Source organism: Thunnus thynnus, chromosome 17, assembly GCF_963924715.1.
Source record: "Thunnus thynnus chromosome 17, fThuThy2.1, whole genome shotgun sequence".
In the NCBI taxonomy this organism is placed as follows: domain Eukaryota; kingdom Metazoa; phylum Chordata; class Actinopteri; order Scombriformes; family Scombridae; genus Thunnus; species Thunnus thynnus.
In genome coordinates, this window is record NC_089533.1 from 24369991 (window position 1) to 24396954 (window position 26964).

At 43.2% G+C, this 26964-nt stretch overlaps 1 protein-coding gene across 13 annotated transcripts in view; it reads left to right on the plus strand.

Moving 5' to 3' along the window:
• Positions 1-26964, plus strand: part of nfixb (nuclear factor I/Xb) — a 152833-nt gene that overhangs the window by 50223 nt on the left and 75646 nt on the right. For 11 of the 13 annotated variants that reach the window (XM_067615762.1, XM_067615769.1, XM_067615764.1 and 8 more), the window contains one exon: positions 1678-2209. In XM_067615762.1, the coding sequence (XP_067471863.1) occupies positions 1678-2209 (532 nt within the window). Of the gene's footprint in view, positions 1-7; positions 841-925; positions 1116-1677; positions 2210-26964 lie in introns of those variants that run through there. The other 2 variants (XM_067615774.1, XM_067615767.1) reach the window with 2 other exon arrangements.

Sequence of the window (26964 nt, forward strand, 5' to 3'; positions counted from 1 at the left end):
AAAGGCTCAAGCAATGGTTAGGGAAAGAACGTGGAGAGGACGAGAGACGGCGAGCGAGAAACAGAAAGAGAAAGAGAGAGAGTTGGAGAGAAAAGGGGAAAAAAGAAGCAGCACTCGGCTTTGCCAGCGGTCGTATGCGCTCGTCCAACATTGATTCGGCTCTCTATTTTTTTTTCCCTATTCTGTGCTCTGCTCTCCCTGGCCCCCCCATCTGTGTGTGCGTGTGTGTGCGAGTGTGTGTGTGTGTGTGTGTGTGTGTGTGAGTCTTGCGCCGGGCCCAGGGATCAGAACAGACACCACTACCAATTACACTTTGCCAAGGATTTTTTTTTTTTCAAGGTTCATTTTTTTTTATTTTTTGGAAAGCACAAAGGACTGTTTATTTTAAGTGCATCTATCCCTGAACTCCTTTTTTTTTTTTTCTCCCACATTAACATTTCTATTTTTACTTTACAATTTTTCTGCTACAAGTTTTGATCTGTCTTTTTAGACATTGTCATTTTCTGCTTTTGTCTAATGAGCCGCTGGCCGAGGTCCTGCTGCAGCCAAACGTGAATTTTCTCCTTCCTTAAAAATCTTGGGGGTTATTTTTTTGTTTTGGTTTTAAACTTTGGCCCGCTGTTTTTAGTGAGCAGCATATTCTGCTAATTATTTTTTTTACAAGCCCCCAAGTTTTTTTTTTTTTTTTCATCTGCTAATTCTCCAAACCCTGCCAAACCAGCACTTGCTTTACATTGGGGAGCGCGGGAGGAAAAAAAAAAAAAAAAAAAACTGGTGCAGGAGATTTTTTTTTTTTTCACTTTAAACGCTGTGCCAAATTTATGATGAGAGTGCAAAATGGTAACTACCAGGCCGTCTGTCTTCCTCTAGCAGTGTGGTTTTCTGTGGTGATTTCTGTCTGCTTTCAGTTTGTTGTGGAAATGTGAGTCTGGTTGGAGCTCCCTTTGCATGGTCGCAGAGATAGGAATGGTATGGCTGATCTTTTAGCAGCACATTTCAACAGTGGTCTTGTGGCGGCAAAGCTTGGCGGTGGTGAGCGACCGGTGTGTGGCAACCCTGGCACAGGAACGCTATGGCGAGATCTGGGCTTTGTTGCCCAGAGATATGTAGTGAAGGTATTATGGTACAGCAGAATAACTTCTCTTTTACAGCAGGAAACCGGGAGCGCAGCTTGGCTCAGCTTTTCAGTTGGATTTGATTTCATGCATTTCGTAGTTGTTGTCTTGAATGTTTCGGTGTTTATTTTTTGAAAAAGGAGGCAAATGAAAGACTTTGCATTACACATTTGTATCTTAGTTAAGATGAATTTTCCTCTTTATTGCTGCACATTTATTTATATTTTATCAGGATGGATCAGAATATTTTGACATTTTAGATCAGAATATTTATTTGAATTGCTTTTTGGAATTTTGATATTTTGCTAAACTATGTAATTAGATTTTAAATTGATATGTAATTATAATAATTTTGATTATACTAACAATTACATTATAATCAGTGTATTATCTGATATTTTAATACAGTTTTACTGATATACTGTTGCCTCCTTTTCATTGAAAAATGCCTAAATGTTTTTACAGCTTTTATTTTAGATTTGCATGCTCTCTTTCAAACCATTTTTTTTAAATCCTTTTTTTTTTTAAAGCCTCCTAACACCTCACCTCTCTCTCTCATCAGGATGAATTTCATCCCTTCATTGAGGCCCTCCTCCCCCATGTCCGTGCCTTCTCCTACACCTGGTTCAACCTGCAGGCCCGTAAGCGCAAGTACTTCAAGAAGCACGAAAAGAGGATGACCAAGGACGAGGAACGCGCAGTGAAGGACGAGCTGCTGGGGGAGAAGCCAGAGATCAAGCAGAAGTGGGCCTCGCGCCTGCTGGCCAAGCTCCGCAAGGACATCCGGCCCGAGTTCCGCGAGGACTTTGTGCTCACCATCACAGGGAAGAAGCCCCCCTGCTGCGTGCTGTCCAACCCCGACCAGAAGGGCAAGATCCGCCGCATCGACTGCCTCCGCCAGGCCGACAAGGTGTGGCGGCTGGACCTGGTGATGGTCATCCTGTTCAAGGGCAGCCCCCTGGAGAGCACGGATGGGGAGCGGCTGGTCAAGTCGCCGCAGTGCTCCAACCACGGCCTGTGTGTCCAGCCGCACCACATTGGAGTGACAGTGAAGGAGCTGGACCTCTACCTGGCCTACTTCGTCCACACACCAGGTATGTAGGCAGACTTACTGTAATCACATATACGACACACACACACACACACGCAGCCACACACACAGGTCAGCGTGTGATGTGTCGCACACACACACTCTGGCGTGTGAGTCCCAGATCGGAGTGCCCTTCACTATGCACCTGAGCCAGGCTTTGATAAACACAACAAACACAGTCATTACTAAGATATCAACCACAGCCTGACATTTAAAGGGACGATCCGCACAATGTAAATCTTCCAAAAAAAAAAAATATTCGGGAGATAGATGTTTCTATCTGGTTTAAAGAGATTCTGAGAATTTGACAGTAAGGCTTAAAACCTGTGTTTACCTAGAGATATGTTTGCGTTGGTACATTTGTTCAAGTATTTGTGGGCAAATTTGTCTAAATCCAAATGTGCATGTTTCCCAGCGCCATCTGTAAACAAAAGCATCTGCAAACCTGTTTATCTGTGTGCCCATGCATGTGTGTGTGTGTGTGTGTGTGTGTGTGTGAGGGGCATGTGTGTGGCAGTTTGTCATGTGTCTGTAATCCATGTGTATGTTGTTGTGAGATTGGTGTGCGTCAGTAGCAGTGAGGTGTGTGTGTGTGTGTGTCTGTGGGCCCTTTTGTGTGTATGTTAGTGTGTGTGTGTGTGTGTGTGTGTGTGTGTGTGTGTGTGTGTGGTGGTCTGGAGAACGCAGTGACAGCTGGCCCAGTCCCAGGTAGTTTAGGAGGCAGGGAGAGTCCGCCTGTCTGCAGCCTCAGCCTCCTCAGCCTTAACGCCACTCTGCTCTGCTTTCCTCCACCGGCCAGCCAGCAAACACACGCACACACACACACACACACACACACTCACACTCACAGGGGTACACACTCACACGCTGACAGACACGGGAGCTCTCCCTCAAACACAACTCATCCAAGCCGCCTTGTGCGTGGTTCATCCGATTGTACCGATCACACCAGACACACAGAAGTTGAGACTTTTCTGTTTATGACAGCGTGGCTCTGCCTCTGTTTGTTTATGAGATGTTTTATTTTTCCATCTTCGGTACACGTGTTTCCTGCTGCGACCATAAAGTTAAAATAGAGGGGGTGAAAATATTTTAGTGTTACGTGTATACAAACCTGCAGGCATTCTTGGAAAAAGATCCATGCCGTGAAATGAAATGGTTCAGTTTGTTAGATTTTGCAGTTGTTTTTGCACTTCAATGGAAAAAAGTCATATTATAGATATTGATTTTTGCAATTAGTAGATTAACTATATTTTAGTAAGAATTATTCTTTGTGTTACTAAATAGGTAATGCTAAATTAACATAATGATATTAATTTACTAACAATGTTTTTATTGCTTTTGCCAAAAAGAAACACTCCTGATGTAAAACTAAAACATAATATTTTGTTATACTTATTTAAAGCAAGTACAATAATATTTGAAGTATATCATAATTAATGGGGTATTACTGCTCTGGTCTTGGGAGAGCAGAACTGTCATTGAAAAATAATCCTTTTTCCCTGCAGCTTCGTTTTGGTGTGGTGTTCACTACCAAAACAGATCTTAACCATCAACAGTATCAGGTTTTTTTGAGGTGTGTAGGCGTCTTGTGATTCAGTTAAAAAATGTGGAAAAAAAAAAAAAAAAAAAAGTCCAGTGAAATGTGAAAAAGAAGACTCTCTCTCTCTCTCTCTCTCTCTCTCTCTCTCAGTGATGGGGCATCAGTGGTTGTGCAGGTGCTGTGTGTCAGACAAGCTGTATCCTATATGTGACTGGTTAAAGCAGCAGTAGAGTAATACTGTATATTCACTAGTGAAGCCCAGCTACTCTGCAAATACTTTATTAGTATTAAATTACAATATGATAAATGTGCAAATACATTTTCTGCCTTTCATCATGAAGTTGCTCCTCAGTTACAGTGCAGTTAGCTGGCATGTTTCCAGGATCCAGGAGTTTGCAGGTAGAGTCAGGTGTAAACACTGACTGTCTCATCATGCACACACATACTGTAGTTACAGACCCTTCTTCTGCCCCTTTTATTATTATCCTGAGCTCTCTTACCACAGACTGGCATACAGTTACAGGGGCTTAATTCTTCTCCTTGGCAGGGAGGTGCAGCGTTCCTCTGTGACAGAGTACCCCATGCCAGGCTCCTTTCAGCCCAGTGTGTAACTCTGCTTGAGTTTGCGGGGCCTCCGTGAGCGCCTCTTCCTGTTCCACAATGTGCCGTGGCGAACCACGGCTCAGATTAGCTCCCAGCGCAGCCTGGTGCCCCTCGGAGTAAAGCCTTTATTTACCCGTTGCCAGAACTGAGCAGCTACTCACCCCCGTACATACTCTGCACTAGCCTTCATCTGTCTGCTGTGTGTTTGCATCACATTTGTCAGGTTTTTTTTTGTACATATGTGAACATTCTTCAATTAATCTGCTTCAAATATTGTTGTTGTTTTTCAGTGGAGAACACACACACACATTTTCTTAATTGACTATAAGCCTTTTTTTTTTTAAATTGGAAAAAAAAGCTTGTGTTTCATCTTAAATTTAGTATTGTTCATTTTTGTTTTTCCCTGCTCCCGGCCGAAATACACCAGGCACGGACGTGACGCGACACGTCTGCCGAAGGAATGGCCGCATCAGAGTGCGTCCATTACAATGAACTGAAGCTGCTACACTGACCACGGAAGCTGGGTGTACGTGGATCGCGTTGCTCATCTCTATTTTTACGCAGCTGGTCTATTTTTTTTTTCTCTATGCACGGCTACTTGGCTCTCCAACAAGTAAAAACTACATAGAACTGAGTAAAAAAACGAGTACAACCTGATTAAATGATTAAAATAAATACCTAATTTTACCAGAGGCAATGTGACGCAGCAGTGCAACCTTGTGGGTTTTTTTTTACATTGCACATTAAAATAAATCAATCAAATCAATGTGTAAACGTGATCCTGTCGTTAGAACGGTCTAGTTAATTAATTCAGTATCAGTTAATATAGCCTACGCTTCCAAAACCTCCATAACCAACCGCATTATCACTTGGCAAAACTCAATGGCTGGCACGCAACCACACGCTACAAAGACGGAGTCTGTGTAGCAGGTAAAAAAACCCGCTCCGCCCCGCCTACGTGACGCGACGCGTCCCTGCCTGGTGTATTTCGGCTGTAGAGCTGCATCTGCCAACAAAGGCGCAAGTCCAGTGCTATGGGAGGAAGAAGGTTTCTTATTCTGATCCTGCTCAGCTTTTCCACAGCAACCTCAAAAACAGTCTGTGCAGCATCTCGCACATACGACTAGAGTGGAACAGAGAGGACGTGAGGAAATAACTCCAACAAAAAAACATCCACCTTTGTAAGCTCGGATTGCGCTGTTTTTCAGGAGGCCGGCTGGGGTTAACCAGAGTTTACAGAGGACAGACAGACAGACCGTGGCTCCATTCTAACCTTTGGGGTGGCAGCGTTACAGTTTTATTCTTAGCTCCCCATTCCAGGGTGTCTGTGTCTTGCGGAAGCCATCAGTTGCCAGGCCTGATGATTGGATCGCAGCCGTCTCAGCCGGCCCGTCCCCGCCGCAGTGTTTCAGTTCTCTTGTCCCACTGATGTCACTGTCGCCAGCTGCAGGGGGGGCTCTGCTTTCAAGCAGCGTGATTGACAGGACAGGAGATACACCCTCCTCACCCCCCTCCTCTGTTTCTGCTTCCCTACAGTACACTATGTGTCTCTGCTTTTGTCCAATTATAGACTTCGGCCTTCCAGGCGGGGCAGTGAGAGCAGGCTAGCTGGGACAGATCAAAGCCACTCCGGCTGGGCAGAGCTTTACTCTGATCTGCACTTCTGCTCTGCAGCTGCAAAGTTTCACTACCAAAAAGAGCCCGATCATTTTCTTTTGACAAATACCTGGCTTCACACACACGCACACACACACACACACACACAGAGCATGATATAATTGTCACGGACTGATGAGAGTCGACCCCAAAAGTGTTCATTTTCTTTTCACTGATTCTGCTGCATCTGATGATGATAACAATAATGATTCAGGGATGTGCAGGAAGTGAAGGAGATAGGAAAAGAGAGAGGAGGGAGTGAGGAGGATCTGATCTCATCTTTGATCACATGTCTGTCGAAACTAAAGTCTGGCTCGCCAGTTGGGCGCTGCCGTGGGCCTTTCTCCACCTAGAGACTCCGGATCAGGTCATGTTTTTCGAGCGACGTGTTCCGTATTTGTCAGTCTGACGAATCCGCACAGTTCCAGCATTAGTCATGTTTGGACCTGGAGCTGCCTCATACGGCTTTCATTACTTGAGCTGTTATGATAAAAAGATGTTTCTGAGAGCGCAGCCTCCATATCTGCACTCTGTACTGGAGACAGACGAACCAGAGAGGTGCCTGAGCCAGGTCCGAAAGCCAAATGTGTGTGTGTGTGTGCGTGTGCGTGTGTGCCAGCCTACACCATATCACCATGCTGGTCTGGTGTGACTGTGAACCTAAGAGATGTTCATTTACCCATCAGCGTGTCTGTGCGCATACTCCCGACATTACAAATGGGCAAGAGAGTATCTTTTAATAGAGGCGAACAAAGAGAGGAATCGGCAGGGAGACAAACAGGCAGACTGAGAGACTTAACGCCTTCACATCACGTTAATCCATCAAAAACATCTTATCTGCTTTGCCCAATATCCTGAGCTTCAAACGGAGGTAAAGTTATCAGATGCAGTTACATAATGAAGAGGAGAACAAACAGGACACAGTGGGATTTGTTTTTTTACACACAGAGATGTATAAGGGCGTCTGTGTGTGATGGTTTATAGAGGCTTTGCACTGTGGCCTTGTTTAACCAGAATGTGTCAGAGCAGTAATATTTTCATACAATCAAGCGATGTTTGTTTTTTTGCTTAGTAAGTTGCTGAGTGGTTGCAGGAGAAGAAAAGAGTGGAATCATATTGATGAAAAAAGGGGAAAAAAAAAAAAAAAAAATCTCTTCTTTTATTTGGCTGAGTGTCTTGTGCAGAGCAGGGATTTCTGGACGGAGAGCAGAATTGTGCTCCAGTGTTCTGGCATCGGTCCGTAACCCGGGCCGACAGAGAAATGGAGAGTGTCGGCGCTGAGGGAGCCACATTCATCTGGTGTGAAAAACACTGCTGGTCCGACACTTTCAACGGAAACTTTCTTACGCTTTGTTGTCATTTGAAATAATGTGCCCAATAAAGTTTGAGCTTCGGCAAGCCCCTCTCATGACGGGACAGTGTCAGTGACACTGTTGTGATTTAATATGCACTGAGGCATAGGGGCCTCCAACCGCCCATGCTTGGCCCATTTTCAGAGCCCCCAGTTTTTCCAGTTGCTTTCTGCAGTGTGTATGTGTGTGTGTGTGTGTGTGTGTGGTAGAAGAAGGAGAGAGAGAAAAGAAGAGTGGAGTATGCGGAGTGTAAGGAATTGCTGGTAAACAGATTATTCCAGTATGATAGGGCTTCCAAGTAAATCAGTAAAAAGACGCAGACCGCTCTGCTGATGCTGGGTCCGATCCTCTGACCTCCTTTAACTGATTTCTCCCAACTTTCCACCTCTCTATAGGTCCGACTGCTGAGCTGCTCTATGGGCTTGGTAGCAGGCCAACCTGCTTCATATTCACTGTAATTATCCAGTTTAGTGAATAATACTGGAACAGATACACAAAAGACTGAGTATATGATTGAATTAAGTTCAGTGTTGAAACAAAGGTCAGGTCTTAGCTTTGCAAATAGAAAAATTCCTTGTACCAGAAAGTGCCTATTGTGGGCAACATGGATTAGCTTTATTTCCTAATTTCACTGTACAGTGATTTTTAATTATTTGTATAATTAAGGTTAATAAATAAATGTTATGGTGTCTCTTTTAGCAATTTAGCAGCTCACTTTTTTCCTCCTTCGTTAGCAAATAGTAGCTGATATTAACCAAACAGAAATCTATTTATTTCTTGAGAAATTAAATTGCTTAATAATACATATTAAAAAACCACATGAATAAATATAGTAAACACATGCAATGAAATAAACAAGCAAATCAACCCTTGTAATAGCTTTTTATCTGTCGAGTATTTGCTGTATTTATGTTCTTGTATTCCTGAACGGCTTTTAAAAAAAAAAAGAACAAAACAACGGAAACACAAAACGCGCACATTTTCCCCCTGCTTTCTTTGTGTGTTATTTTTGGTCTCTAACACCGTTTTGTTTCAGTGTGTGAATTTGCATGACCAGTCCTCTCTTTCTCTGTACAGGCGCCAGGCCTGAAATCTGTCTGTTCCCTAAAAACATACGTATACCCACACAGGCTTGGCTCCTCAGCTGCCTGAGCCGAGGGGCAAAGAGCAGGAGGAGAGGAGAGGTGAGGACAGCAGAGGAGTAGAAAGGAGAGGGAAAAGGAAGGGAAGAGGAGAGAGCGTCTTTTCTGGGCCCGTTCCCAGCAGCCAGATTCTGATCAGTCCGCCTTGCGCCTTGTTCCCTCGGTCCAGTGGAGCAGAGCACGGGGAGACTGCCCTGTAATTGGGACAGCTCTTTCCATACGGAAAACGGCACAGGAACACCGCGACACACCGCCGAATACAGATCCCACCTCGCTGTGTGCATTTTTTTATTTTTTATTTTTTGCTTTTATTTCAAACCGTCTCAAACTCGAGCGATGCTTTTTCAGAGCAATTATACGCAAACAAAATCCTCTTAAATAAAATAACCCAAATAAAATCCTTGAAATGAACACTAATAATGAATAGATGAATAAATGTCTCCCTTTAATTTCCCCTCTGTGTTATTTATTCTGTCGTTTAACGGCAATAAACGTCAGTCATTGCTTTTAGGATGATATTGAGCACTGATATAAAGTAAAAAGAAAAGCGTAGAATAAAGATGATGCAAAATGCCATGCTGAAAACAAAGAGAGAGGGAGGGCAGATATTCAGGCTAGTGGGGCTGGTTGGCAGCATTTGGCACCCAAAGCTGCAGCTCTGTTTAGAAGGTGCCAGCTTTTCAAACCGACACACAGTCTCTGCCAACTTCTCTCCTTCTGATCCTTTCTCTCTCTCTCATTTTAACATTTTTCCCCCCATATCCTTGTTTTCGTTTAACACTTCTTCCCCTCTGCGCTTCCCCTACGCCCCCTACCACCTCTACCATGGATGCTTTCTCACAGCGGGTAGTCCAGAAAAAGCGAGCTCCACAAACGTTTAAACGTAGCTCGTATTTTGTGTAGATTTTGTGTCGGCGCGTTGAATAAAACGGCTATCGCGTTACCGGACTTATTCCTTTTTTTTTTTTTTTTTTTGTTTCCTTTCTCCAAATTTTCCACCAGCTTTTAGCAGAGCGAATATTGTTACTCAGTGTGATGGTGCTGCTGTGGATTCAGGTCCAAAACAAAATGGAGGATAAAGCGCAGCTCTTCTCCAATCAGAGGAGAGAATGAATCCACATGTGGAAAAAAAAAAAAATCATCCACGCAAATTAACAACGATGAATGATTTCCCCTTCTTTTTTTTTTATTTTTAATGTGAATTTAATTTCTGCCTTTGCGTTCTTTCCATTCTTTTTGCTAAATGTCTTCAGGTGTCGTCACAGGCAGAGCAGGAAACGCTAGACAGGATTAAGAACTGATGGATTTAGAGGGATTGAAGGACATGTATTGTACATCATTCAGGACAGAGACCCCGAGGCCTTTCCGAGACAAGAACGTGGTGCCGTGAGTGATGGGAGAAAGCGTTAAATACTGGGTGTGGGGGTGGATGGAATTACTCAATAATGATCAGAAAATTAGACCCATTATTGAGGGAGAGTAAACAGGCCTCTCTAAGTGTGAAAGGCCCCTATTCAGCCAGGACCAGGAGCAGGACTCCTTTCTTCTTTTCATGGATCCACCCATGGCCTCGAGAGCTCAGCTTTTGTTCCCTGAAATAACAGAGAGAATATATGGGGTCGCAGGGGGTGGGGGGTCCTGTTCCCAGTGCGAAGAAGCGTATGGAAAAAAAGCTATTGACTGTAAGGTACAGTCCACGTATAAATCTCCTTTTTTTTTTGCATTATTTTCTATTTCTTTCAACAGCTTTTCCAGCTCTATACTTGTAGTTTTAAATGTTTTTAACTAGACTAACTTGTGTAATTAACTTGTCTGTCATGTATTTAAATAAGTCACTAAGTTCAGGCGTTCTGGCAGCCTGTATTCAAGTGGGTTTTTTTTGCATCTGCCGGCGCACCTGGGTGTCTGCTCCCCTTTTCTCTTCTCCAACACCACTTAAACGCCTCGCTCGCTTCTGTCTCTGACACGTGCATCCCGAGAGTCGATAGTCAGGGGAAGGTAGGTGCAAACTAGGCGCTAATGCGACTACTTCCGTGTTTGTCGGTGCAAATGTTGAGATTAATGGGAGATGGATAAATAAATAAACCCGCCACGTCTCTGAGCAGCTGAACAGCAAATGCGGCACTCAGACAGAGACAAAGAAAATGAAGAGAGGGATTTACACTTTGAACAAGCCGTTGGAGAGAATAAAGGAGACTGTGTTTTGTGCTTTTTTTTTTTTTTTTTTTTCCCCTCACATCACTTTTAAGCACTTGCGCTTCACAGCTCTGCTCTCAGATTCTTTCCTCCTTCGCACTTCATCTGAAGACCCTCTCCAGGGCAGGGCTCTGTCCAGCTCCGGGCTCCTGCTCAAAAAATCACCGAAATCACCTGACACGTTCACTCACTTTCTGCGTCTGTTTGCTTTTCATGTGGACGGCCAGATCCATTTCACATGCATCATTTTGGATGGTAGCATCCTCATTATACCCGTCAACTGTCAGCGCTCAACTCTCCCGTCTATAATTTCAGTCTCATTTGAATCCTTATTGGCAGCTCGGATGCATACATTTAATAAATGATAGGAAAACAAGACTGTTTTTCCCTCTCTCCCTGGTGAGCAATAAAAATATGGAGCGGATTAGGGGGAAAGAAATTGAAGAAACTGCATTGTTTGTTTGGATTTATTTATCGGAGTGACACATGTCCAACTATATTTTAGTTTTACATATTTTATACACATTATGGAACAATTTTGTTTCGTTGCATCAAGAAAAAAAAAGTTCTGTGTCACCTTAAAGCTCACAACAAACAACCAGCGTGCTATCATGCTCCACTGGCTAAATGGCCTTACTGTATCTGTCCAGAAAGGCCGATGAATAGAGTTGCCATGGCCACGTAGCTGTTTTTTTTCTCAGTGTACCTTTCCTGGGTGATATCCAAGGAGTGTCAGCGACTGGCCTGGTTGGCACGGTGAGTTGCCATGCAGTGCTGGGCCGTTTCCGTGGCACTGCGGCCCACTGTGTGGGCAACCAGAGCACTGAGCTCTGCCAGAGGAATTCACTCAGATCACTTTCACTCTATAGAGGGCATCCCCGCACTCATGCAGATGGATAAGTAGATACATACACAGCACATAAACATCATATACATGCAGCTGCTACGCACTGACTGCATGTCAACATTTGGGTTTTTATAGTCAGAATGTGATTTTTAGATTCTAAGGAATAATGTATATTCCTTTGAGAAAAAGAAAGGATATTAGATTTGCTTGGCGTTATGATATACTGTTCCTGGATATATAAAACACTTGTCACTGGATGTGGACCAAGTGAGATAAAAATGTCAAACTGTAATTTTAGAGCAGATTTTTCTCTTAATGTTATTCACACATTTTGTACAGCTTAGTTCAGTCCAGAGGGCTTACACGTGAGTTTTATCCTCTAAGAAGCTCTAAGTACCTTTAGAGATGACGGCTCAGATATAAATTATCATTTTAAAATGAGGGGAGACTATGATTGAAGAGACAGGGAGAGAAAACAGCCTTGTGTTAGGTGAGATTGGCTTCAATTCCCCACTTTTCTACATGTAAAAATAATAACAATACTTGTAGAATCAACATTTTTTTCTCAAAATGTTGTTTATTCTTTTTATTCTGATCTTATCATAACACAAAATGTAGAAAAGTAGTGAAGTGGTGACTCTTCCCTTTGCCACAAACTGAGTTTGCACATTTGATGAAGGTAACAAAATACAGAAACTACCATAAAACACTGTTATTACAGCAAAAAAAGTTTTTTGTAATGTTTTATATGTAATACAAGCTATACACAGACACATATCTATTTGTTTTGTTTGCTGAAAAGTCATTCACAGACCAAGAAATGTACAATGTTATCCCACTGTGCATACTGATGTATGTTTGGGTCAGTTAGACCCCAGAAAGGTCAAACTACCTCATAGACCTCTTATGAATCTGAAACTGTTCTAAAACTATATGGAAATCCAAACACACTTATTTGGGTTTCAGAAGGGCAGTGCTGTGTAAAAAGTACTGCCAACACCAATCATAGATATAGAGGATATGAAAACCCATTCTATCTAACAAGTAGCACGCTTCTGAAACACGTAATAGGTTGAGAATCATGTTTATAGGCGTTTATGTTTATAAAATCAGGAAAAGTCATGAAGTATGACGCTGTTAAAGGAACGTTAAGTATGCTTTTGAGCTGTTTAAGAGAGCCCGTGCTCTTCAAGAACCCAAACAGAACATTAGTGTTAAGTGGAACACTAAAAGAAGGGAGTGAAGCTTGTGAGTATGTTGAATTGTGCAAAATGAGTCACAGTATATTAAAGCTGCCACACTCGGTTCTCTTCTTCATAATCTGAAGCTGCTCCACCCTTACATCCACCTGTTGCCTCTGATAGTTTCCCATGAAGGAGATTTGTTATCTTCACTCCCCACTCTCTGTCTCTCCGCAAACATCTTCAGCATATTCTGTGGGGAGTGACAAGGTCGGAGTCTAAACATAAAACCTTAACTACAGTATAAGTACTGCGTATTCACATATTAATACAACAGTTGCGTGTGAGTTGGCCGGCTGAATTATCATTCATAAACATGAGCCTGCATCCCTTCCCCTTTCATTTTTCAAATGCAATCTGCTTTTCCTCTTAAAAGATTAAGCCGACATCCCCAGTGGCTCTCTTTAAGTCCGTAGGAGTGAAGTGTGTGAAGTAGGTTTTTAGTTGTTGTTTGTGTATATATGAGTGTGTGTGTGCGTGTGCGTGCCTCCATGCATATGCTCATGTGTGCCATAAAAGCAAGCCGAGCGACAACAAACGCTCCCGGCAGCAGAGCATATGAGCGTCCTCTCCGGACCGACCCCATGCCCCCTGCTCACCCAGCACCTGAACCCACTTCACACCTGATGCCTGTGGGCCATGTATGTACACGTGAAGGGAAACTACCACATTCAGGCAAACAGGGATAAAAATGTACATGCACTGATATGACCCAGCTGGAACCGGAGATTAGACTGACCGTTCATGTGGGGTGAGCTGCCCTGAGAAAGGGTGCGCAGGCCTCGGAGAGAAGGTAAACCAGGCCCCGACTGGGTCCCCCTCACTGGTGCTTGACTGGGTGCAATCTGTCGCCGCAGAAGTGGAAAGCTATAAAACCATATGAGCTTGAAATTTACCCAAAATCCCATTCTGCTTAGAAATGATCTGCTAATTGAGGAGTAGTGGCTGAATATTACAATTACACTTATTAGTAGGTATTTTCATTCTCTCTTGTATCCCTCTACTACCAGCAGCAATTGAGATGATCTAGACTGTTATTTGCCCTTTGTGCGGTAACATCTGATTGGTGTATTATTAGACGCAGACCACCCTGCTTCTGAGCCCTACTTGAGTTTCGATTCTTCTGCTGTTCAGCTTTAATACGAGGCTCTCCTCCAGCAAACCCAGACGTACAGAGAGGAGCGCACCGAGAGAATTAACGTAAAGACAGAGGAGGGGAGAGCGCAGCGAGGCACAGTCCCTGCAAGCGTGTTCTGCTTCAGTGGAATGGTGATAGAGAAGGTAATCCAAGCCCCAGTGTTTATTTTAAGAGCTGATGATCTAGAGATGGCCATTAAAAGCAGAGGGCTAACAATTTAAGAGCAGTAAATCTGAATGGAGGAGAGGAGTGGGTGTAGGCGGACGGGGAAGGGAAGGAGGGGAGGATAGGGGCTCTCTGCCGCTCTTTCTGTCCCTCTCTCTCTCTCTCTCCCTCTCTCTCCCTCCATGCGGAGCAAAAAAATACTTGAGATGACAGTGAATTAGAGCAATCTGGCCTTCATTCTGCGGTTAGATTTTTATCTGCGGTTTTGGCCCTGAGAGCATCTCAGATCCCTGCTTTGCTTTTTTTTTTTTTCCTTGTGCCTGCTCTTTTATTGTTGTTTCTGTTCTTTTCATCTGAGTTTACTTTCCCTTCTGGCCTGGCTGTAAAACCGACCCTAAAAAGATCCCATTCACACTGAAGGCATCAGGAACGGTCTTATTATCCCCACCACCTCGGTCCAGAGTCTCCACCAGGACCTAAACATACTTGCTAATGTGATTACTCCGAGGCCAAGTTTTCTGTTTTTGATACATGCTTAGAACATTTTTTTTTCTCCGCCCCTCCGATGGACTGAAAGATTTTGTCTGTGGGCATGGATTCAAACTACACACTTCAGGCAGCTACACAGGGAAATCCTTATGATAAGAGCCATGATTATCCCGGTAAACTAAAGATGGCTTACACAGAGAGCTGCTATTTCACCGTCTTTCAGGGGACTCCAGTGCCAGTATGCATAAAATCTTCTACGAATGAGTTTTTACCCCACATGAGCAATGTCACATTCAATACACCAACAGCACTTCTAGACACAAAACAGCCTTCAGTTTCAGTTTTAGATACTTTGTATATAAAAGACTGTACGTCATTATCATTGCTAAATAGTTTGCTGTATCTGTTGATTTATGCTCATTTGAGGCTGTCATTTCGCTGCTGACATTTTTCACTGTGCTATGCCGAAGCCGTCGTCCCAGTGAGACACATTTGATGTTACCCAAAACCCAACTTACAAAAAACTGTGGTTCCCCTCCTCTAGACTCTCGCCCATCTCCTTTTCATTGGGCTTTAGATGTGTGATGAAGTAATCCCGACATATTTTATATCCTAATGCAAAACAAACAGTGCCAAATTACACACATTCTTCCCCCATACTGATTCGTGGAAGTTGTTAACCAAATAAAGCTCCCTTTTCTCTTTCTCTCTTTCCATCTCACTCTGCTCTGCTCTCAGTGGATCTGTCCTGGCTAGAACTCTTAACTGAAATAGCCTCGAGCACAGAGCCTCTTTTGTGGTCAGGCTTTTTTTTTTTTTTTTTTCTACAAGGTGTTTGTGAAAAAGAACAGGATTTTCTCTCCTGGGCTCAGGTCCCTCCATCGTTCCACTGCTGCCTGTCTGGCTTTCTTTGTCCAGGTCTGCTCTGGTAAACAGCCGTGTCCTACACACACTGTTTATCACACACCGGGGTGAAACTTTGCTGATTTTATTTTGGAAACGCTCAGGTTTTTCTTGGAATATCTCTCAACTGTTTCTTGGCCTGTTTCGTTATAAGCTCCTGTTTCTTTTTCTCTGCATGTAGCTGAACAACTTGCCCTGAACATAGATGCCAGCTGCGCCGCACATGTCTATGACATTTGGTGTGAGGGCATCTGCAGCAAGGCCAATCTCTGGCCTGTTTACGCAGGCTGTTTCAATTAGCATGCTAGCCTAATGCTCTGTACTCCTCAATATGAGGATACTCTGGACAAGGAGGTGAAGTCACATCCATTCATTGTAAAAGCTAGTTATATATGTCTTTGCATGCACGGACAGACATTTAAAGGCCACTAGTGTACTCTGTCTTGTATTCTTCATCCTTTGCTAACACATTGAGCTTAACACTGTTAATGTTAAATCCACAGTAGACAACACGAGGTCCGAAACCGTTCTTGAGTTGCTCTTTACAGGCGGAAACTCGCGTGTTGAACTTCTGGCCCCACCCCAATCAATGATGTCACAGCTGATGTTTGTCTTTAAGAGCGGATGGAAAACATGTGCGGTCACTGCAGTTTTGCTTATAAGTGAGACTACAGTATGTAGCTTTTGGATTCACCAGCAATAAAAAGCACCCTCTCATTTCAGTATTGTACATTCATGGGATTTGCTGCTACAGTCTTACTTGGTTCGGTATGACTGGTAGCTTACTGAGACTAATGTTAGCTAACGTTAGCAAACTTTAGATAGACCCTGTATTGCTGAGTAACTGACATTACTGATGCAGTTCGCTGACTTGATGACTCTTGTGCAACTGTTACGCTGTGTTTTAGGATTTACCATCATCCCATAAATGTTACTTGAGGCCACAGTGACCTCACTTTAAGGCTTGGAAACAAAAACTTTTCATAGCCAACATTTTGACATGTCGTAGCAGGAAAAGCACAGGGATAATTAATAAGATTAATAATGGCTGCATCCCCTTTAGTTTTGCCAGTTTGAGGGCTCTGCTGTTGTGAATGATAGCTCACTGGTATGGCTTCATGGGACACAAATAGATCTGAGCCATTGTTAACATCATGAGTTTCACCTGAGCTTCTCCTGCTGTGACAAGTCAAAATGTCTGCCATGAAAAAGGCCTCAGAACCAAAACCGGATGTGATGTCATGGGTTTGGTGCAGGAGTTCTTGACTGGAACTGGAAACACGTTAGGACTCATCAGTCACATGAGCTTTGATGAAAATGAGAGTAAGCAAGAGTAAGAGTTGGGACAGATATTCACAAAGACTGATGCAAGCCTTCTGTCAGTGAAGTAACCAAGCATCCAGTTATAGAGACCAGTTATGTCCAATGTGATTTTATCTTAGAATGAACACAGCAGGAAGATGGCAATCTGTACTCCAACGCTTGTATCAAGGTGAACCATGGTTTGACAGATAGCTTTGAAACAAATGGTTTTATTCATGTACCTACCTGCGCACAATGTGTGAACCTGATGGATTTAAAATTATATCCACTATGCAGCAGATCAGGTACAACTCATTCCTGGCTAACACCAGAATATCTTCCTTGGAAATGTCTTCATTGCACAATGGTGACACTTAAGGAGCTAAAAACATTCTTTATGTTAAGATTGGGGCAGGAAAAGCAGCAGCAGCAAGGCGACAAGCTGTTGTAGTTTTTCGACTATTATTGTTGTTTGATCAGTCCTTACTTCACATCCAGATATACTGCCCCCACAATTCAAAGGTTTATACGCATCTTGCAAATTGCAAAGCTGTAATTTTTTTTGGGATGTGCACAACGAATGCTCAGAGGGAAAGCAGGAGAGGAAAGAAGCACTCTAATAGGCCTAGTGGGGAAAAGCCTTTAAGTTTGTGATTAAATCTGCTCAACTGGTGGTTCCCAACCAAGGGTTTAGAGTCCCAACAAAGATCTGCTTAAATGGATAAGGAAAAAAATCTGCTACATAAAATTGGGTTTATTTTTTTCAAAAATTTTGTTCTGTATTTCTTGAAATTTTCCTGTGAAATGCTGGATGCTATTACCTCTTCAAGTCCTTCAAATGAAACAATCTTGGAAGGAAAATCACTCTTTGGTTGAGCTGCACCGCTCATGTCCATACTGAGGCCAAAACCTGTGAGGTCACAAGTAGACATTGGTCACAAGCAAAAACGGCTCCAGTTACACATTCAGTACAAGTAACTTAAGTTTTTCAAGTTGCACTACAAACAGTAAAGTACTGCAGCAGTATACTCTAAATTAAAGGCTTTATGTGTACACTCTGTGCCTGTCGAGTGTTGTTCTGTGGTATGGATGATGTACTGTGCATGTGTCCATGCTGAGAATAATATTACTCGGTTAACGAAGCCATTTTTTAGCAGTGACAGAAGGGCGCACACGCGTCAACAAACACACACACTCCACCACTCGGGCCGACATGTGTTCTGCACAGCCTGTCATTACAGAAGCCTTGATGTGGTCACTGGGTGGCACTGAGGCCTCTTATTGTCGTTTTATGACAACTTTCACTCTCTTGCTCTACAATACCCCCTCCCTTCCTCCTTCCTTGTCTTTCTCTCTCCCTCATGTGTACCCTGATCCTGCCTCCTTCTTTCCACTCCATCCCTCCTCCCTCCGTCTCCCACCTCGTCCAAACCCACATCCATTTCTCTTGCTGTTGCAATGGGACGCCTGTTTGTTTTTAGTGTGTAAACCATCCTGACACACATCCCTAGGGCAAAGGGCGGATATAGGAGTGTTCTTCGGGTCGAGTGAAGGGGAGGGGGGGGGCGGCAAACAGTTTGGTCTCCATTTGCAGAGGTACGAAGTGGGAGATGGAGCCCATCCAGGCGTTGTTCCCAGCTTTGTCGATTGTGGCTGACAGTTATTGTTTTTGGTTTTTTGAATAATAGGGTTGGTAACTGCAGTGTGACATCCCGCCATGACCTGCTGATGAGTGTGCTCTGCCTATGTTTATATGTTGAGGCCTGTGTTGTAACATGTGAAATTCAAAGACTAGTTTACCCAGGGGCGGGCCTGACATGCGCAAGAAAGCTTTCCTTTTTGACTTCGCTCCTCCGCCTCTCCACCTGTCACGTAGCTGTTTTGCTTTGAGGATTTATGACATTATGATTTCTTTATTGTAGGTTAGAATTTATTATTCTACTGACTGAGATTGAATAAACCGGACTGACTGAATCCTGTAGCCTCTTTCAGGCAAGGGGACACAGTATGGGGTGATTGGGTTCATGCGGCTGTTAGAGACTTTCTGTTAGAGGAATGAGTAGGACTGTAACATATACATTTAAGCATGAAATTAACTTTGTGTTTCTGGGTGTTCATGAGACGCTGATTTGGGGTGTCAGTGTCAGATAATTCAATACAAGAATCCAAATGCAGAGTTACTATGTGTACAAGGACTTGGAGACTGCAAGATTTCTGTGAAGATTCTCAGTCATCCAGGTCATGGTTATCCCAGGGGGGCTGAATCAAGGGCAACTGGACGGTTGTAGATACTTGAAGACGTTTTGCTTCTCATCCAAGCGGCGTCTTCAGTTCTAACTGACTAGTAGGGAGTCCCAGGTATTTAACATCTGTGGGGTCGTTATCAAGGTAATTGATACCACTTGGTTCATTAGTGCTCCCGGCTGGTGTAACAACAGTCGTTAGAATCGTTAGAGTCACCTAAGGCCAAGTGTAAACAACAGTGGTTGGAGTGGTCACATGAGGCCAAATGTGAATTAAATGGTTGTTAAGTCTCCTGGGAAGGGATGAAAGGACAGTATTGTAGGTGAGGGATAACTGGTGTTGTAGACGTCCTCCTCTGTTGAAGGATGGTTTCTCTATTCCTTCACTCCTCTTTCAAATCATCCGTCCTCCCTATCCAAAAAATAATTTCAAGTATCTACAACCGAGTCCAGTTGCCCTCAATTCAACCCTCCTTGGATAGACTGCAAGATTGTACATACGCACCTACACACACACACACACATGCAGATTGTTTAGCATTTCTGTGCCTTAATTAACGAGGTCTTTGGGAGTGTTGGGTAAATGAGTGAAGTGAGTCACCTCGGGACAGCAACAAGTAAATCCTGTTTAGATCAGCCTCAAGGCCCTGCTTGTTCTTTAATTTGGCTATGAACCCCCCCCCCCCCCCCCCCCCCCCCCATCCCCACCCCACCCTAATCACCTCCATGTCTCCTCCTTATCTCGTGCGTGCACCCACTGTCTCCTCGTTTCTTAGGGTAATTTGCCACATTCTCTCTTTACTGTATCTTCTTTAACCTACCGCTCACCTCAAACTCTGCTTAACACACACGCACACGCACAGTTTGATGCACTATGAGCCCTTTGCTTCTCTCTGTTATGTTGCTGAACAGCCTGCTGGGTCAATCAAGGTGACGAATGTGGAGCAGTAGGGCAAGGTGACACTGACACTGTTATGCCAACATACAGTGACAGAATCTGCTTGTACAGTCAATGGACTATGTTCAGGCACTGGACAGGGTGTCATATTTGGTTAGAGAGAATTAAATTAAGAGACATCCAAGAGTGAGATGGAATCCGACTGTTCCCCTTCCCCTGACCAGGCAGTTAGCGTGAGTCTGTAATTAGCACCTCTAACTTTGTTAGCTCCTAATTTCATTTTCGTTGGAAGCCCCATGACTAGCCCTGCTAACAATGCATCGGAGCAAAAGATACAGCCCACATGGGTGACTGCAGACTCACAGTGACACACAGTAGTCTGCTACCCCCGACTTACTGTTCCACTTGGTGCACCAGTGGGGAATTTCAACACACTGCTTCCATCTTCTCATCTCCACTGTGCAGGCATGGATAACTGTGGACTTTAATTTTAGACACACTCATTCTCACTTCCTACACAGTTCAGCATAACTGTAGATATAAATGATTGATTGTATTTGATAATACCAAGAAAAGCAAATTATCTCCAGTAGCGGTACTTTCATCATCCATATTTTAGGAATAATATAATAACTCATCAGATTTAATTCCAATGCTGAAAGAGCTGACATTCACCATTTTCCATACTTTAACCTACAGGAGCACTGTTAAAAGGTCTTTGGAAAGTAATGAGATGTTGCCAGAGATTTTAACTTCATGCAAAGAAAGTGAAAAAGAGAGTTGCCTTTCTTTAAAGAGAGAGAGAGAGAGATGTCAGTGGCCCTTTTTTTTAGTGAATTCAGAGGAATCATCACTGTATATTTTAGAGTTAAAGTTGATTTGCTGTGACGGCTGCAGTGTGGCTGCAGTTTTTTTTTTTTTTTTTCATTACATGTGCATTTAGAAACCAGCCAAGAACCAATAGGATTTCAGCGTTTCTTCTTGGTCCATGTGCTCCTGGTGTGAGTATAACTTACAGTAGTGTGGAGGGTCTCCTGAGGTCAGGGAGCTGAAAATCACAAAGACATGTGGAATGCTGAAAGTTGGCCAATACAAACAGGCAGGCCTGGCTCTCCATCCGTGCAGAGCTCAACAACCACCAGCTAGCCTACCACCGTCCTCTAGCTTGGACCAGGGGCTACCAGAAGCTGCATGGAGTGGGTTTTGGACACTAGGGGGCAGAAAGAATAAACTCGCAGAAACTCACACACAGCCCTGAAATAACTTGAAGTGCTTATAGCTAACAATTAAGCAAATAGTTGCCTGCATACACATCCAGACTTAGGAAACTTTTAGTTAGCATATTTAAGCTTGTTTGCTAGAAACAGCTGCCAACGCTTTAAATGATGCGATGAGATCAAACCAAACAGTATAAGTATGGAGTGGAAAACCAAAACAGTTAGCTAAATATGGCTAAAATCTGCTAAAGTTTCTTTGTTTTTGTTTCTTTTTTTGCTAGCTGTGTCTACTATATTTATGTTCAAATCAAAATACAATGAATCTGCACTTTGATACATTAAAATGTGCAGTTTTAAAAGCAAACTGAATTGTTAACATCATTTCATCAAAACTGATATTTTTTTCTATCAGAGAGAACTAAGGGGATGAAATAAATGTAACTTTAGCTAAAGCTACAGTAGCCGTGTTTCCAGCTAGCTTTTACATGCTATAGTTCTCTTTAACTATCTGTCTGTGTTGTGCCGGCAGATATTTACAAAGTGATGACAGACAGCAGCATCAAAAACTGATGAGAGACAGCAGCGTCACTGGTGTTGCAGCGACAAGTGAGACATAAATTAGTGTAGCCACATGACTGACTGACGAGCGGATGAGTCATTGTGTGTGTAACTGAACTGGGTGTTACGGTGGCTAGGTGCTTGATTATCTGAATACATGAGAGAAAGAAAACAAATAGGAGATGTAGCATTTTTTAAGGTTTAGTTTACAAGCTGGTTTATTAAAGTTACAAGCGAAACCTTCGCATTTGCCCACAAAGTCCAAAGGTTTGCGTTTTGAAACAAAAACAGACTTCACAAGGAGCTGACTGGGTTTTCTTCCCCCATTTTCTAATCAAAACCATTACAAGTTTCACCCACAGAGGGACGATCTACGAGGCTCAGTTTCTCTCCACGGCGCACATCCATAACAATAGAGGGCATTTTGGTCCAGCAGAACTCAGTTGGCTGCATCAAAATGAAGGGAGCAGTTAGGGTTTCACTTACAGAGTCAGAGAGAGAGAGAGAGAGAGAGAGAGAGAGCAAAAGGGGGAGAGAGAGGCAAAAAGAGAAAACAAACACACTGGGATTGTTGAATTATGGGTAAAGACAGCTGAGGCTAACCAGGTTTGGTTTCCACGGTGCAGTGGGGGGCTTATTGAAAAACAAAAAGTCTATGACTCAGTCTTGCTCTCAAGGAGACTCTCAGGCTGTAGACTTTCTCTCCCCAGAAATTCAGCAAAAACACATGCAGTTAAATATAAAGGAGAACACCTTCAAAAACATAAAACCCCAGGGTTCAATATGGTCACAAAAATGTTCCACGTATCCTCACTGTTAATGCCAAAAAGGGAGGAGGTGGGGGTGGGGGGGCCGGGAGGGAGGGAAGAGTGAACGAGAGGAGGGATCTGTCCTCACATTTGCTATCAATTTAGGGCACTGAAAATAAGCACCAGGTTTCACTGGAGCCGAGTAGAACACCAGGAATGTTTTTCTATATAAAAACCAAGGGAGGGAGGGAGGAATCGAGAGAGAGAGAGAGCCGGCTGGGAAGAGAGCGAGAAAAAGAGAGATATACGGTTAAGAAAAGGAGTGAAAAAAAGTGAGAGACAAGGCAAAAAAAAAAAAAAAAAAAAAGCAGAAGAGGATTGCTGCTTGACAATAGCACCTTGGGTCCAGATGTGAGGCTGTAGTTTGACAGCTCATGAGGCAAAAGTGAGGCAGTTTGTGAGTCATGGTGACCCGTATGACCCTGCTGTGAAGGACAGATAGACAGCTTGATAACTGAACCCTGAAGTGGATGTGAGTCTTGATGTTCAGTGTGTGGATTCGGTGTGTGATTATGGTGGGATGCAGGGTTAAAGGTGGCACACATTCACACACACACACACACACACACACACACACACACACAGATGGAGATTTACTGTGAAAAATGTACATTTTTATGCACATCTGTGGATGAACAACAATCACCCGCATACAGATGTCAAATCTGCCTTTTTTTTTTTTTTCCTTACTGCACACTTGCAGCTCCATTTGTGTATGTGACGGCGTCAGTGGGCCTAGCGGAGACCGGAGACTCCCAAAGGGCTCTGACTAGGCACAGCGGATGAAAGAGGTTATCTTTTGAGAAGAGAATCAATACTTCTAAATCTGAGCAGTAACGTGCCCCCATTTCTGCTTGTGACACAGTTTTAAACAGATGTAGCCAGTGTTGGAAGTTCCACTTCTTCGCATGCTTGCTGCACTCTTGCCTCACTGCACAGGAGGTTTAGAAAATCCTGCCGTTTACCAATGTTGGATACATAAACGGTTTTGAGAAAGGCAGATTATTATACAGTCAGTCAGGAGTTTGTATACATGAGGTTGTGGGATACAGTGGTCGTCTTTCACAGAGAGTTGGACTCCAGCGACAGTCTTAAGTTGAGTGGTTGACCCCCTAACAAAGCTCCTTCACCCGGCTCTTCCCACCAACAAAGTGCTGCTCTTATGCTGATAGAAATAGTTGAAAAAGACTCAGAGTAGAAACAAGGAGGGAGTTAAAGAGAAAGAAAGCGAGAGGGGAGAAAAGGGGGGTAAGAGACAGACCAGATGTGTCTTTTGTTTAGATTTGAACGGAGCGGAAAGGAAGGGTGTAGGAGTTAGGAGGCGAGCTTGCAAGGAAGAGAAAGAGAGAGGGAAAAGCGAGTGGGAGTGAGTGGATTTTTTTTTTTTTTTTGGGGCGACTGTAATGAAACCAAAGCATTCATAGCCGAGCGCCTGTATGTGGGGAGAGGGGGCTGCGCCATACAGTATGTGATTACCTACCAGCAAAACCACATTCATTATACTAATTGCTACAATGGTCCCGGCGGTTGGGGGCTGAAAAGGGGGCGACGGCGAGAGGAGCTGCATTGTTAACATTTGTTAGGCTCATTGACTCCAGAATTCATGGTGTCTGTCATTATAGGTCGCTGGGATATTCTCCAGGGTCCGTATTTATAGAGAAACTGATAATCTGGAGGTCGAAGCCGAAGACCTGTTTCCTCTAAATCTCACGCAGCCATGAAACCTGACCAGTGAGCTAAAATCAGCATCCACAGGCCCTGCGAGCTTAATGGATGCATAACAGCTTGCTATGCCTCCTATTCAGATTCCCTTACATTATCATGAGCGCACACGTTTAGCATGTGTTATGCATTCAGGCCCGCAAAAGCAGAAAGACATTAAGCAAAACAGAACCAGAGGCCAAGATTTGAGTGATTGAAAGACAAGGCCTTTCCTGCATTTTGCTGCACAAAATAGCCTCGCTCCCAGCAGCTTGTGTCAATATTTCACTGTATGTGTGTATGCGTGTGCCCAGTGTATGCAGAGAGCTCTGAGCAGATGACTGGTATGACAGTTAGAACATGTGCGATGGTGAACACACAGAGACTCGCACAGCTCAATCTGTCGAGTGTCGAGCCCAAATCAACCCAATTGGGGAATGTTGCCAGTTGTGATCACCAATATGGCCAGCAGTTGTTTGTGAAACATTTGCAGCACATTGCTGAATTCTTTAGCGTGCCTTCACAGGAAATGAAGGACTAAGTGACTAAAATCTTCTCTCCCGCCCCCCTCTGACCACACAATCGCCTCTTGCGCCATGTGTGTGTGTGCGCGCTTACTGTATTTCTTCTAGGCTGGACCTGTCTCAAGCCCTCGGTGTGATAACATCATTATAATCATGTTTTGTCAAAAACAACTCTCACCCTTTCACTTGTTTCCTCTATAGCCCAGCTCTTGTATCACCCTAATGATCTGCATCATGAGTTTGTACTCTTTGGCTGGAGAACCGGTGCTTTTCGAATTGTGCAGAGAAACTACAAATAGGGATACAGCCTAGTAGTTGCTTGGCAGGACTTCTCTTTCTCTTTTTCAGACTCTCCTTCTCTTTATCTGTGCAGTGTTGGAAGAAATGTGCAAAACCATTTAAGTAAAAGTAGCAATACTACGACATAATAATACTGAATTACATTACATTTCATTCAATTAATGTATTAGCAGCACAATGCTCTTTAAGTATCAAAAGTAAAAATAATCATTATGCAAAGTGGCTGTCAGTGTTATATTATTATCATATTATTACAAGTGATGCATTAAAGGCCTTATGAAACAGAAGTTAGAGTGTCTTTAGCTTCTGTACTGTGACATATCTCCCAGTGAAACGGAATATTTGAGCAGTGTACAGTTACAAGAGGAATTTAAATCAAATCCTTTGCATTTGATTGGACCGCTAAAAACTGGGCAGGGCTTAGAGTTTAGCACAATACTGAGCTGCAGGGAGAGACGGAGCTACAGAGGACTGTTGGCTCCACACACACATCCTCACCTGTTGTTAGATCAGGAGGAAGACGAGGGAGAGATGAGTGAATTAGACCTCAGCCACGTTGTTCTGGAAATGAAAGTTTTTGCCCACTGATATCCATACACACATCTTTTCTTATCTCTCTCTATATTGCTCTGTTAACTACTATGGTCCACAAATCAATTGCGGTTTTATATGACCGGTGTGGCTATCTACTTACCCAGAGTCACATTTGATTGAATGAACACCCTTGAGTGCAGGATGAGTCAGTTAAACATTTGAAACCATTTTACAGGAAGAGAAAAGACAGGGATTCTGATCTAAAAATACTCTGGTACTGATTTTTTGAGATATATTTGGCATATAACAAGAGATAGAAGAACAATTAACACAGGGACAGGGGATTAAAACTGGGAAAATGTATTTTTTCATTTCATAGGGCCTTGTACTTGTAAGCAGCATCCTAATATTTTAGCTGGTGGAGGTGGAGCTAATTTGATATACTCTCGGGTAGTTAAATTCTTCACAATGTATCATATGTTGTTAATGTTTAGGTTTCCAGACATGCTAGCAGCATGATTAATGGTACACACATTCATGCCCTGTTCAGCTTGATTTGTAATCACATTATTATATACTTATATTAGAATTAGTCCAATACTTCTAGTTTGTGACCAAATAACTTCTAAACTAATGATATTCACATTAGCCTCAGTAAATGTTAGCATGCTAACACACTAAACTAAGATGGTGAACATGATAAACATTATACCTGCTAAACATCTACATGTTAGCGTTGTCGTTGTGAGTGTTAGCATGCTGACATTAGCATTTAGCGGAAAGCACTGCTTTGTACAGTCTCACAGAGCTGCTAGCATGGCTGAAGACTCTTTAGCCAATTTGACATCTTTGTCTGCAAAGTATTAGCACTATAGCTGTCAGATAAATGTCGTTGAGTTAAAAGTACAATATTTCCCTGTGAAATGTAGTGGAGTAGAGGTATAAAGTTGTACTGAAATAATCAAGTAAAGAACAGTACTTTAAAATGTGTACTTGAATACAATAGCTGAGTAAATGCACTTGGTTAAGTTCCACCAGTTTTATCTTTCCTTTTTCTCCATCTCCTCCTAGTTTCTCTCTCTTTCAAGCTGTTACTGCTTTGTTACAGCACCCTGGGCCAGGACAGACCCAGGAAGACTTTGGTCTGGCCAAGGTGGCTGCTGCCTGCTGACACAGCCAAAGTAAATGAGCAACCCTCCCTCCGCCCTCAGACTCTTGGAAGTGTGTGCTACTGTTGTAGGAGGCTAAAGTTGGACGGGAATTCCCATATGTGTACAGGATCAATATGGTGCCTGCAGCTATTACTGAATGTTGCTGTATATGTTTGTACAAGGTGTGTGTGTGTGCGTGTGTACGTGCATGCGCCTCAGTCAAGAAGATTGATGACAGATTCCCGTC